This window comes from Mya arenaria, chromosome 15 (assembly GCF_026914265.1).
Source record: "Mya arenaria isolate MELC-2E11 chromosome 15, ASM2691426v1".
Lineage (NCBI taxonomy): Eukaryota > Metazoa > Mollusca > Bivalvia > Myida > Myidae > Mya > Mya arenaria.
The window spans coordinates 8263992-8276395 of record NC_069136.1 but is presented as its reverse complement, the minus strand read 5'-3'; the positions used below and the strand labels follow the sequence as shown (position 1 = coordinate 8276395).

The following is a 12404-nucleotide window of genomic DNA, read 5'->3' as shown; positions in this document are numbered from 1 at the left end:
TGGCCAAATACTCGCTGATTGACAGATTTACAATGTGCTAAAATTTTCGGCGAAGTCAATGTCGCTTTGATGATACAAATGGGCGAACTCTCGTGAGAGCCCTGTATTACAGACTCAATAAATTCAATGTATGCAAGTTTAACCCGATTTTCAATCAGAGCATAATTTGAAATATACATGAAAACAAATACAACAAAATTGTCAATATCTTGTAAATAAAGCCCTAAAGTTCTAAATCCTGACCTGAGGATCATCTTAAGCCTGAAAATCTCCAGACTTTTGATCTTTTCCTCCATATTGGGCAGTCGGTACACCAGCTGTTTTAGAGCCTTGATAATCGAGGCCAGGGCATCGTTTTTTGCTTCTGTCTTTGATTCTTTTTTCAGTTCATCATCAGTCAGCTCTTCAAGGAACACTGGAACTCGTTCCTAAGAAATGGTCATAGTTTACAATGATAAAAAAAAATTTGAGAAGGAATTTCCTTTACTTAAAATATGATGGTTAGTTTTTCAAGTAAATGACTGGCACTAGTCTGCAAGCTAGACTCTATGTTGTACATATAACGTCTGACATTGAACAAATATCGACTTGACTTTATGTCTGTAATTACATGTTCAAGTGTATTGTGAAACAGTCTAGACTATCATTATGTTCATAAACATGACCATATTTTTTCCTGTATCAAGAGAGATTTTTTATCATGATCGTTTTTTAGTCTGGATATGTTGAACATTATTGTCTATTGTTTGAAATGGTACATTTTCAACACTTACCACGATAGGCATCAAGTATTTTTGAACTGTATGTGGAGTTAGAACTTCTGCACATAACCCAAAAGGCCTGTAAAAGGATAGGAAAGTATTAACTGAAAAATCTGTTCACTTGTATAATAAAGTAGGTTTTACTTTTAATGGAAGTACCTTTCTGATTAAATATATAGATCTATTCAGAATATTTGTGATTTTTTTTCAATTCATTTCAACTCCTTTCTCCATGCAGAAAATTGTTTGAATCATGCTGGAGTAAATTGTTCCCAAAAGAAACATAAAAATACTGGAAGCAATGGTTTAGTAGCCAAGAATCACTGATCACCTTGTGTAAAATGAAAACAATTGGAACTGAAACCAATTCTTAAAGTGACACTTGTATTTAAAATCAATCCATACACATTTATAACAAACATAAATTTTGAGTGATAAACCTTTGACTACTTACTAAATAATGCATTTATAGAAAGTATTAATTCTGATAACAAGATTGTGACCGTTTATTTAATAGGTGAAAATGCACAAATTTTTAATGACTGGTGATTCCATTTACAGTGATTAACTATTGACTCATATATCAGAAATACCATGTTTTCTGCATCTTTCTTTCAAATTAAACATGGCATCCTTCATTTGAACCATTGTGATATTTATCCATCCTTTTCGTTAAATTAAAACAAATGAATTAATTGTGGTACATCTTATTTCAATATTTGGGAGTATGAGTGCTTCTTTAAGAAAATCTCACTATAACTAAAGGTCACCTACTTGATAAGTGCAGCTATAAGTGGCACAGAGAGAGACTGGCCAGATAGGAATCTGTCCAGTAGCATCTGGAACCCATCCAGCTGACCAAACTTGTTCACCATGTCCACAAGCCAACCCTGTAAATAAACATTGACTGTGTCTACACATGTTGCTGGAAAGCATCTGACATAATTCACTGAAAGTATTGAGTGGATCCAAGGTCTTTTGAAGTTTTTCCTTTTAATACTCATTTAATGTAGCTCATTTGTCAGTTTAAACAAATCAAGCTTTTGGCCACAATTTCTTGAACTATCTTTAACTTAACTGGTTTGAATATGACTAGAACATAATTCATTAAGTCAAATTACTAGCTTGTTTTTGACTGAATTAACCAGTCATCAAAATCAGACTTTGAATGAATAAGCCCGGATTCTTGTCCTACTCGTTTTTTAAAAAGCCCTTCTATATACAATTCAGAACTTGAGCAAGCCTGGAAGACATTTTACCAGTGTAGGGCTTGTGTTAATTTCCACCAAAGCAGAGAAATCCATGATTATCTTAATATTTATCCTTTAAAAGTTTCAAAAAATATAAAAGAGAAAATTACATAAATTAAACCAACACAAACATAGTGAGATTAGCTTGATCCTGTAATACCTGGCACAAGATTTGTTGGAGAAACTTCTGTGGGTGGTATCTAAAGCTAGTGTCTGAAATATGAGAGGTTAAAAGGAGACCTGGTACAAGTAACCATTTTTTTTCCTGACATTCAAAATGCTTATTGCATAAACTGATTAAACTCCTTACTAACCCTTGGGGTGCGTGGGTCTGGGGGCCTGGCAAACAGTGCGTCATCTGCCAGGTTGGAACCTGTAGGCACCGTCTCCGGAGTGCGCGTACTGTTGTAGTTGTGAAACCTGAAAATAAGAAATTAGTTTTACAACTGATTTATGCACAACCCCCTTCATTTCATTTAATGAACATTCATAACATTATAACTGTTCATACTCAATATAGTTCTTACACTTATCCTCAGACATGCCTTAATGATTCCATTCTGTCAATTTACAAATTAATTTTACATTCCAATAAAAAAAATCTGATTCTACTCTTTCAGAAAGAGGTTAAGTCTAAGGCGTTATGGGATACTGCCCGTGGACAGACAAATAAACATGGATTTTAATTTTGAATTAATAGATTCTTCTGTTTAACAAACTTGGTAATCACAAAGAGAATACACAATCTGATTTAAATGGGATGTCAATTTCGGTAACATCAATGGATTGAAAACCAATCAAAAACTGATATATTTATCCTAGCCCATGTAATTTAACGATACAGGTAGACCACTAGGCTGTACATACTTGCACTGGGGGTTAACGATGATGGCCAGCAGGTCAAGCAAGGGGAACCAGTCCTGGGGCATCTTCACAATACACAGCTCTACAAGCTTTTCAGCATTCTTCAGGATACATTTCTACAATACAACAGGTTAAGTTTCAGGCTATGAAATTCTGTAACAAGTTTGTAGTGGAATGTATCATCATCTAACACACTTCATCTAGAATTTACAGGCATTCTTAAATACTTCAGCAACAATTATTTAAAGAGCTAATGCTCTTTATGGATTTGCAAAATCGAGCTAAAGTGTTCAAACTACATTTAATCATGAAAAATATGATTCAATTCTTAAATATATACTCAAAAGCCAATCATTCAACTTCTAGGATTTAATGTTTTCTCATGCAAGAAAAATACCTTGAAAAAATCTTGTATAACGTAATCATAAACTATAATAAAAACCTTACAATACTTAAATTGTAAATGTAAATGTTTCTAAATTTACAATGATTATCTTAACATTCATATAAAAATGGTTAAGAAAAGTTTACAAAAATTTAAAGAAATGCATCAGTAAACATAATATAAGCTTTAACAGTTTCCAAAAACTGCAGGTTATCAATACTTACATGGATTTCATATTTCCAGCCACTGACAGCATCGTCTGTCATGATCTTTGTAAATGACACAGTCAGTCCTTCTCTGAAGAATCGCTGACAGGCTTCACTCCTTGTGTCCAGCCCTAAAAAACATCAGGGTATTTAATACTGTCAAATTTTCAACAGAAATGTATCATTTTCATTGTTCAAGCAAGAAGTCTCCAAGTTACTCTATTTCCTTAAAAACCTGAGAGCGGTCACATGTGTTGGTTTTGAAAATGTCCAACTTAATAAAAAAATAATCCAGTTGACATTGGCTTGTTCTGTTTCAATTTTCCAAAGCAAATGCCAAAAATGCTATCACTTATCTTTATTATGTTGTTGTGTTTTCAGTTGTTAAAAGGCCGTAACGAAAGAAATATATTTCAGCCAGAGTTAGGGGACTTATGGCATTGCTTAATATCATTGTAAAAATGTCTACCAAGTTCTGTTTTTATATTTTAAAACATTTATTTAAATATGACCATTATGCAAATAATTCGCATTGTTGCTTCAACACAAACAACAACAACAACAATACTAAGGTAATGAGTATGGTAGTTTAAGACATAACTGATGTGCTTAAAATGATCACGACCTCTTACCTTCCTTGCAGAGCTTAAGATGACCTTGGACTCTCACCTTCCTTGCAGAGCTTAACATGACCTCATCCTCTCACCTTCCTTGCAGAGCTTTACATGACCTCATCCTCTCACCTTCTTTGCGGAGCTTAACATGACCTTGGCCTCTCACCTTCTTTGCAGAGCTTAACATGACCTCATCCTCTCAACTTCTTTGCATAGCTTAACATGACCTCGGCCACCCAGCTTCTTTGCAGAGTTTAGGATGACCTCATCCTCTCACCTTCTTTTCAGAGCTTCACATGACCTTGGCCTCCCACATTTGCAGAGCTTAACATGACCTTGGCCTCCCACTTTCCTTGCAGAGCTTAAGATGACCTCGGCCACTCACCTTTCTTGCAGAGCTTAACATGACCTCATCCTCTCACCTTCCTTGCAGAGCTTAACATGACCTCATCCTCTCACCTTCCTTGCAGAGCTTAACATGACCTCATCCTTTAACCTTCCTTGCTGATTTCAACATAACCTTAGCCTCTCACCTTCCTTGCAGAGTTTGATGCTAGCATCTAGAAGGACTTCTAGTTCCCCCTTTGGTAAGACGGGAACAACCCAGCGTGGACGATTGATCATCTCATCCAGACGGGCGAGTTCTGTGAGTGGGAATTCTGGCTCCCCGTCTTCCCCTGTCTCCATGTTGGCATCGCCCTGACCATTCTCGTCTGCAACTGGTGTTACTGTAGTAGAAACTAAACCTGGAGCAAAATGAGGAACACATTGAGTACAATTCTCAGTGTATACATACAAGATTTATTGTTGCAGATGTTCACGACTTTCAAGTTCTTACTGATGTATAAAACATTTAAACAAAATATTGAATATAAGGATAAGCTAAAATCTGAAACAATTTGGAGCAGTTGACAGTTGTTGTTTTTTTTCAAGAAAAAAAAGCCCACTTGCTACTTTGAATTAATTTCTGTTTCATAGAGAATTAAGTCTCAACTCTTAGTTCTATGAAAAAGTCCTTCCACCGATAACATTATACATATTATATAATTAACTGTGTAATTACTATATTAGGATTTTTTAAATGAATGATACTAAATACAAATTATTCATTCTATTTCACATGGGCAAACAGCATCAGAAATACTAAATTTATTACAGTGGAAACTCACTAAACCGGACAAGGTCCGGACTGGGCAAAATTTCGGTTTAGTGAGGATTCCGGTTTAGTGAGGATTTGATGTACGGAGTAAGTTTACTCAAAATATTAACTGGGTTAACCTTTAAAGGCTTTTGCCCTCTAGGGACAGTTCAATTATCCGACGTTTAGGTTGAGACATGATTAAAGCACTTGCAAAAGTGATAAGCATAATTAAACATTTCTGCGTTTTCATAATTATCTTTTTTTCCAAGTCTTGAAATAAAACAACTCGCGTAATTTGATGCTTGTTTAGTATGTTTGATAGTTTAATTAACGCACCGCTCTAATTTGATTCAATCATAGAAGTCTTTAGATAAAACAACCCTCCAAAATGATCACTAAATAACCGTTTCTAGTTCTTTATTTTCTACAACAAACAAATTAATGTTTCAATCAATTTTCTTTTCACAAGTTTGATTATCGTTTGTTTATTGCGCGACAGTCAATCCACAGCGCATTTTCATCATTATCGAGTTAACACAACAATCCAGGTTTAATATTTAACGACGCACCGGCTGTCAAAACAAAGTGACACGCGATTCGCGAATTCCTAATACACAAAATTATTTTGACATGTTTGCTCTAATAAACGTCCGGTTTTGTGGGGTAAAATTACGTTGACAACTAATAAATTTTCTCGATTTTTTGTCCGGTATCCGGAATTCCGGTTTTGTAGGGATTTTTTTACATTGAAAATAGAAGGGGAAAACCGGGACTCTGAAAAAGGTCCGGTATCCCAAGGATTCCGGTTTTGTGGAGATCCGGTTTAGTGAGGTTCCACTGTATTAGAACTGAAAACATTTACTCATATCAGAATGATACACATAAGACACTCATTGAAATTCAGTTTGTTCTTGTTTATAAAGTTTAATTTGTTGCTGAAGAAAAACAAAACTATCAGTTTTTAAGAAAACTAGGTTGTATTACAGTCAAGTAATAAAACATAAAACAGGGTTTATAATCAAATGTTCATACCCGGAGCAGGTGTTGGTATTGCAGGAGTGGGAACAGCTGTTCCAGGTTGAAGAACAGTGGGGGCAGTGGCTGGCTGGCCGGCCTGCTGGGGCTCCTGGGGTGTGTCCCCCCCTGCCGGGCTGCCTCGCATCACTATTGTCATCTCTCCCTCTAAAGGAATGGAATCAAATCTTATACAAGTGCAATAATATCATGCTATTTTGGCTAAATAATATGCTCAAGTTTGCTTTTGGTGGTCAATCAACAAGTTTTTGAGAATTGTTAATGGCATAAGGTAGCAAAAATATTTTGATTTTATGTTTAAATATAGCTCAAATACCCTGGAACCAATAATGTGACTGGAAACCAGTACAAAAAATCAACAGTTGGTGACTTTGTTTTGTCGTTGATTTTTCTCACAAGTCTGAATCAAAATCATTGCACACTCAATTTACAGCAGTGTATAATCAGACAGAAATCGGAGCAGCTTTACAAATATAATCGCAATTTTATTATTGATAAATGTTATTTGAGCAAATAATAAATTGCTGAAAAGGTAATTTGCGTTCCATAGAAAAAATAGGCAACATTCCAAGTAGCAACTGATTTAAAAGTGTACAGTTACATTAATTGGTCAATGTGGTAAGTAATTTAAAAACATATCAATTAGATTTTAAGAATTTAATCAAATATATACGGTAAGCTTACACTATGGCCTAAATTTTTTAATTATGTTTCTGATTACCCAACCGATTGTCTTTTAAAGCCCCCACCGTATTTTTTAACGCTGTGGAAAAAATAGGCAATATTGTCTTTTATACTATACAGTTGCTTAGCTACAATGGCTTCCATTCCGGGAATATAAATTAAATAAAATTCCAACAAATAATTTATCAACATTACTGACTAGAAACTTGCTGAAAAATTCAAAAACCCTGTACATTACACAGGATTTTTACTAGTAAATATAACATGGCAAGTTTCAGTTAAAAAGCAGTAAACCTCCTAAATGACAAGTTGCCTGTAGTTTGAAAATCATCAATCTAAATAGGTGAATAAATTGTTAAAATTACTATTCAACCATTCAGAAAATTTTAACTAGCCAATTTTGTCCAAGATCTAACTGTACATTTTTCTTAAGTACAGTCAAGTTACCCTTAGCGGATCACAACCATTAGCGGATCACTCTCTTGTTGAAGACACGCTATCAAATTTATTTAATTATATTTTTTATGAAATTTGGCAGTTATGCACTTTAAAGTATAAGTGAAAATCACAATAAATATTATTTTTATCTGACTTCAAAATAATCTGTATCATCCGAACGATTGATGCAACTGTTTACGTGACCAGTCTCGTTTTGATTGCAACATGTGCTTTTTCCGAGAACTTTTCGTCCAACTACAATGTGTAAGTAAACAATTTATGCATTTATGAAATGCCAATACATAAGCTCTTAGAAATGCCTAACATTATTTTCTTTCATCAATGCGTTGTTTGAATTTGGCGATAAAAGTGAAGTGTGGGTAGTTAACCAGAGCAGATCGCCATTTGGTTTATGCAGTGAGTCTGAGGGGTTCTCTCAAAACAGTGAATTTGTAACATTTTGTCATTTCCAAATTATTTAATTATTACACAAACATTGCTGGATACTAATATTACTTTAATTATGATTTAAATATGAATTATGAAACATATCTCTAATTTAGTTTCATTTTTTTTAAATTTTTATTCTACATCCAAATGATGTATGAACAGTATGGGACATGACAAATTTCAAAAAGCAGAAAAGAAATCCAACTTGAAATGAAAAATAACAAGAGGCCCAAAAGGGCCTATGCTCTACTGGCATGGCTTTTGTGGTCATATCAATCCAGAGCATGTATGTATGGGTAAAAGGCAACAGACATATAGTTTATGTTTTGTGTTTGGGTTACCTGAAAACGTAGCACGTTCAACATCTGAGCCCAGAAAGTATTGTAAGCAGATTAGTTGCATGAACTATTTTAATATGTGCCAAGTAAAAGTCATCTGACAAAAAAAAAATGCTTTCAAAACTGTACTCATAGTAAAGGACAACATTGAACAATTTGAACAAACATTCACAATCAATTGTGCTGAGATGGATGCACGAACACACAAAAAGATTTTCAAACCTTTCCAGATTTATGTTTACCAAACCTGTGAACCCTGGGTGTGGCCAGTAATGACACCAGGTGCATAACTTAAACATTCACATACAATTTTGTTAAGATGAATGCTCAAACTACAGAACTTAAAGCTAAAAAATGGCCTTTGGGCTTTTAACAAGAACAAGGCAGAGTAATTCACAAAATCAACTGCAGAAGCAAAAAGCAAATTGTCTCTCAAAATCCTAGACTTGCAAATTGTCTCCCTTAACTCTAGACTTGAATTAACATATACATGTAAACTTGGCTAAAAATAGAATTCGCTCATGCAGACCTGGCTAAAAATAGAAAGCATTTCTTTAAAACTTTCATGGCCCATAATCTAGGCATTCATGGGCGGATCTTGCTGGTTTTCAAAAGGAACCAAGCTCTAATGGATATCTAGATACTGTACAAGTTTCATCGAGATATAATCAAAACTGAAGACTGTATCGTGTTCACAACCAATTCTTTACACAATGGCATTTTTTTATACTATCAAGGGCCATAATCTAGGCATGCATGGGCGGATCTGGCTGGTTTTCGAAAGGAACCGAGCTCTATTGGATATCTAGATACTGTACAAGTTTCATCGAGATACAATCAAAACTGAAGACTGTATCATGTTCACAAGCAATTGTTTACAGACGCACGACCGCACGGACGCACGACCGCACGGATGCACATACTACGTACACATTACCATCGCATAAGCTCTTCTGGCCTTTGGCCAGTAGAGCTAACAAAACCTTATCATTTTATGTATTTTAGTTCCATAATTATATCAGAATTATTTTAAGTCTCTAAATCCAGTTTGCAGGATTTACAGTTGAAGACATCCTCGGCACCCCAGCGTATCATAACCTACGTTTGTATATGATATCATATAGATTATGATAAGCTGGGGTGCCGAGGATGAGTTGAAAACTGAATCACACACGTCTTGCTCATTGATATTAATCAACATTTTAGACGCCCGTGTTTTAATGTACATGAAACTGCAACTTTCTATGAGTGTATACCATGCAGTTTGTGATTGTTTTTAAAAATATCAGATGAAAAGAATGAAGATTGAATTGGGTCCAAGTTGACAACATAATTTTTTGAGAAGAGTTGGTGGAGGTTAGAAATCATCTTAGTCTGGAACAGAAAATCAGATTTACATTATCATATTGAAGGAGTGTTGTTTTGTTTAATTGTGCAATGTTTTAAACTCAAAGTAGCTTGAATCTTGATTCAAATCGTTGTATCTTTTGCCACCATGCTTTTTCATTCAAGGTTATCATGATGTCTGTGTAATTTGTTCAGGTTAAAGTATTAGGTTTACCTTATACTATTTCTAACACTTTTAACCTGTTACTTAATATCATTGCATAGGTTGGTACCATAATATTATGCACCAGTCAATTGTAACCCTGCCCCCCCCCCCCAGCTCCTGAGTATACCGGGATTAGCCTGGGAAATGGGCTGTGTTTTACCTTCAGGGTGGCTCTGCAGTGCTGGGTGAATGCGGTGGATCTTCGCGCCAAAATAGCAGGGAATGGGCCTTATCTAGGGTCCCTGGGTTGCCCTGGCATTTGGTGGGGATTTTACCAGTAGTTCGTGCCCGCAGGACGGGAATTTATTCCGAGCATGGCTGGATCCAAAATCAAAGTCCCTGCTTTTCCCGGGACATGGGGGCCCGTGGTTACAATTGACTGGTGCATTAACACCTAGCTGGTCAGAATATCTGGTCAACTGTTATGTGTTTATATATAATTGTTTATATTTAATTTTTATAATGTCAGTGATTTTATTTTTGAATACTTGATTTTCTGTGATTTTATGACTCAGGATACTTAATCATTGTCGAATTATTTTTAAATGATAATAAATGATCTCAATCAGAAAGAGTTTATTCTATGCATAGTAAATCATGAACAGTTAACAGATTTACTAGCACATGCATACACAGTTAATAGTTATATACGTTCAAATAATTTGGATCAGTGACAAAAGGTCCAAAAGCTCTCAAAATGAACTGCACCTGAGTGTTTTCAACAGGTAAATTGTTGAAATAATTCAACAAATCGGATATTTTTAAATACATATATGCGATCTCTACGAATTTGACGTGAAACGGATCACCAAAGAAGCATCCTATCATGATATCACCTGTATATTGCATAAAAGAGGGACTAAATATAGTTAACAGAAAAGATGAACAATCTCATTGTCAATTTTGACAGCTAAAACCTCGCTTGACAGGGATCGAATTTAACGGTCGCTAACTCGCAAAATGCGAGTAGGAATCGAAAAATGTGAGTAGAAAATCCTGGCACTCGAATATTTTAGCGACCGCAAATAAAATCGTCGAATTCGCTCAAACTCTCCTTTGCGCTTTAAAAACTTCTTTCCGCAAGTTTACCGCATAATAGATAATCACGTGACCCGGTATATGGACGCTTGTCGCTGCGTACAAATGTTACTATCGGATATTTAAGTAAGCGCCTCGAAGATAATCATGTGACCGTGTATGGACGCTTGTCGCTATACTCAAATGTTATCATCGGGTATTTAAGCAAGCGCCTAGGAGATAACTGTTTTCGTCTGGTTTGTGATTTACAACTGCCAAAAAAGAAGAGAAAATTAACCACGTTTTGTTACGCGAAAAGGCCTGGAAAGGTAAAAAGGCTGACAGCGACGCGGGGATTGACCGAAAAGCCCCCCAATAAAACCAAACCTAGCGAAAAGTCATGAATTGTCGGTAATTTGTCGCAAACCAAAAATTCTCGGTCCGATTCTACGGCATCTGTCAGAACCGTCAAAAAATAGGAAACGGAGTTGAACACCAAACTTTTGTATGCAACAACAGAGAATAATGTCTGCAATCAACTGTAGGCATTACAGTATTTTATTTTTTATTTACTAAGCAACAGTTCGCACCCTGCCCATATTACTTGCTAGATCCTCCATGCTTTGTTCACGTGTGCAACATACATTACCATCGAAAAATGTCAGTGTACATATATATTTTCAAGAGAAAAACATCTACTCTGTGTAGGATTCGAGTCTATGAACCCCTGCTTGCAAGTCTGGTCCTCTACCCAACTTGACTTACCAGGCACTTGGCTACTCAGTCGCATTGAATGGCTTAGAATAATGACTGTTACACTCCTCCCCACTTTACATTTTGAAAGTATAAACTTAGGTGGGGAGGAGTGTAGTCACTTACTACTAATGATTCAAGGCTTTTGAGTATCCAGGAGCTTAGTTAGCCCAGCTGGGTATATGATTTATTTATGTAAGAATTAAAAACAAAATGTAAACATTCATAGTTTATTCTTATCTCAGCGCACTTGATAAACAATGAACATTTAATGCTACAACAAAACTACTTGTTTATTTGGCAACTTACATGAAGTAAAACAGCCTTTAAATAACTGCTAGTGGAACCCACCATTTTGCTAGTTGAAAAAAATGGCACTAGCAAAAACTTGCTAGTGGCAAAAAAAGTTAAATTCGATCCCTGCTTGAGACAAACCCCAATATCAGAATGTCACGTGATCCGCTATTGGTACATTTGATTCGCTAATGCCTCATTTACTTGTACATGTAAACAACGGTCAGATAATATGTTTCTGCACTGAAATTGAATTATTTTATGTCAACCAAAAGAAAAAAATATTTTTCATTTCTACTGTAAACACTTTAATCCCAGAATGCTGAGCATTTGTGCAATGCGTTGCATTGTTTCCCTACTGATCCGCTTAGAAGGGTAACAAGACTGTAGCTGAAAATCTTGAGCATTGAGTTTGGCCTTTCAATTTTACTAAAAAACTATGAAACAGCACATGTAAAATAAATATGTTAACACTGTCAATAGGAACTGACAAATGATATTTATTTCTTCATGCTTTGTTATCCTGTTGTCTGCAACAACTTTCGTTTTTCATTTTGTTCAGGGTCGAGAGATAAACACAGGAAATTGTCTGATAAGCTGATTACAAGTGACCTTTAACCTT

General features: G+C 35.4%; 1 protein-coding gene across 4 annotated transcripts in view; it reads right to left on the bottom strand.

Annotated features, from left to right (window-relative positions):
* Positions 1 to 12404, bottom strand: part of LOC128219628 (probable ubiquitin carboxyl-terminal hydrolase FAF-X) — a 49736-nt gene that overhangs the window by 36997 nt on the left and 335 nt on the right. For all 4 annotated transcript variants that reach the window (XM_052927513.1, XM_052927516.1, XM_052927514.1 and 1 more), the window contains exons 2-9: positions 6254 to 6403; positions 4614 to 4826; positions 3485 to 3597; positions 2879 to 2991; positions 2326 to 2431; positions 1536 to 1651; positions 774 to 840; positions 244 to 428 (exon numbers count right to left, since the gene is read on the bottom strand). In XM_052927513.1, coding sequence (XP_052783473.1) covers positions 244 to 428; positions 774 to 840; positions 1536 to 1651; positions 2326 to 2431; positions 2879 to 2991; positions 3485 to 3597; positions 4614 to 4826; positions 6254 to 6395 — 1055 coding nt within the window. In that variant the 5' untranslated portion in view covers positions 6396 to 6403. The remainder of the gene's footprint in view (positions 1 to 243; positions 429 to 773; positions 841 to 1535; positions 1652 to 2325; positions 2432 to 2878; positions 2992 to 3484; positions 3598 to 4613; positions 4827 to 6253; positions 6404 to 12404) is intronic.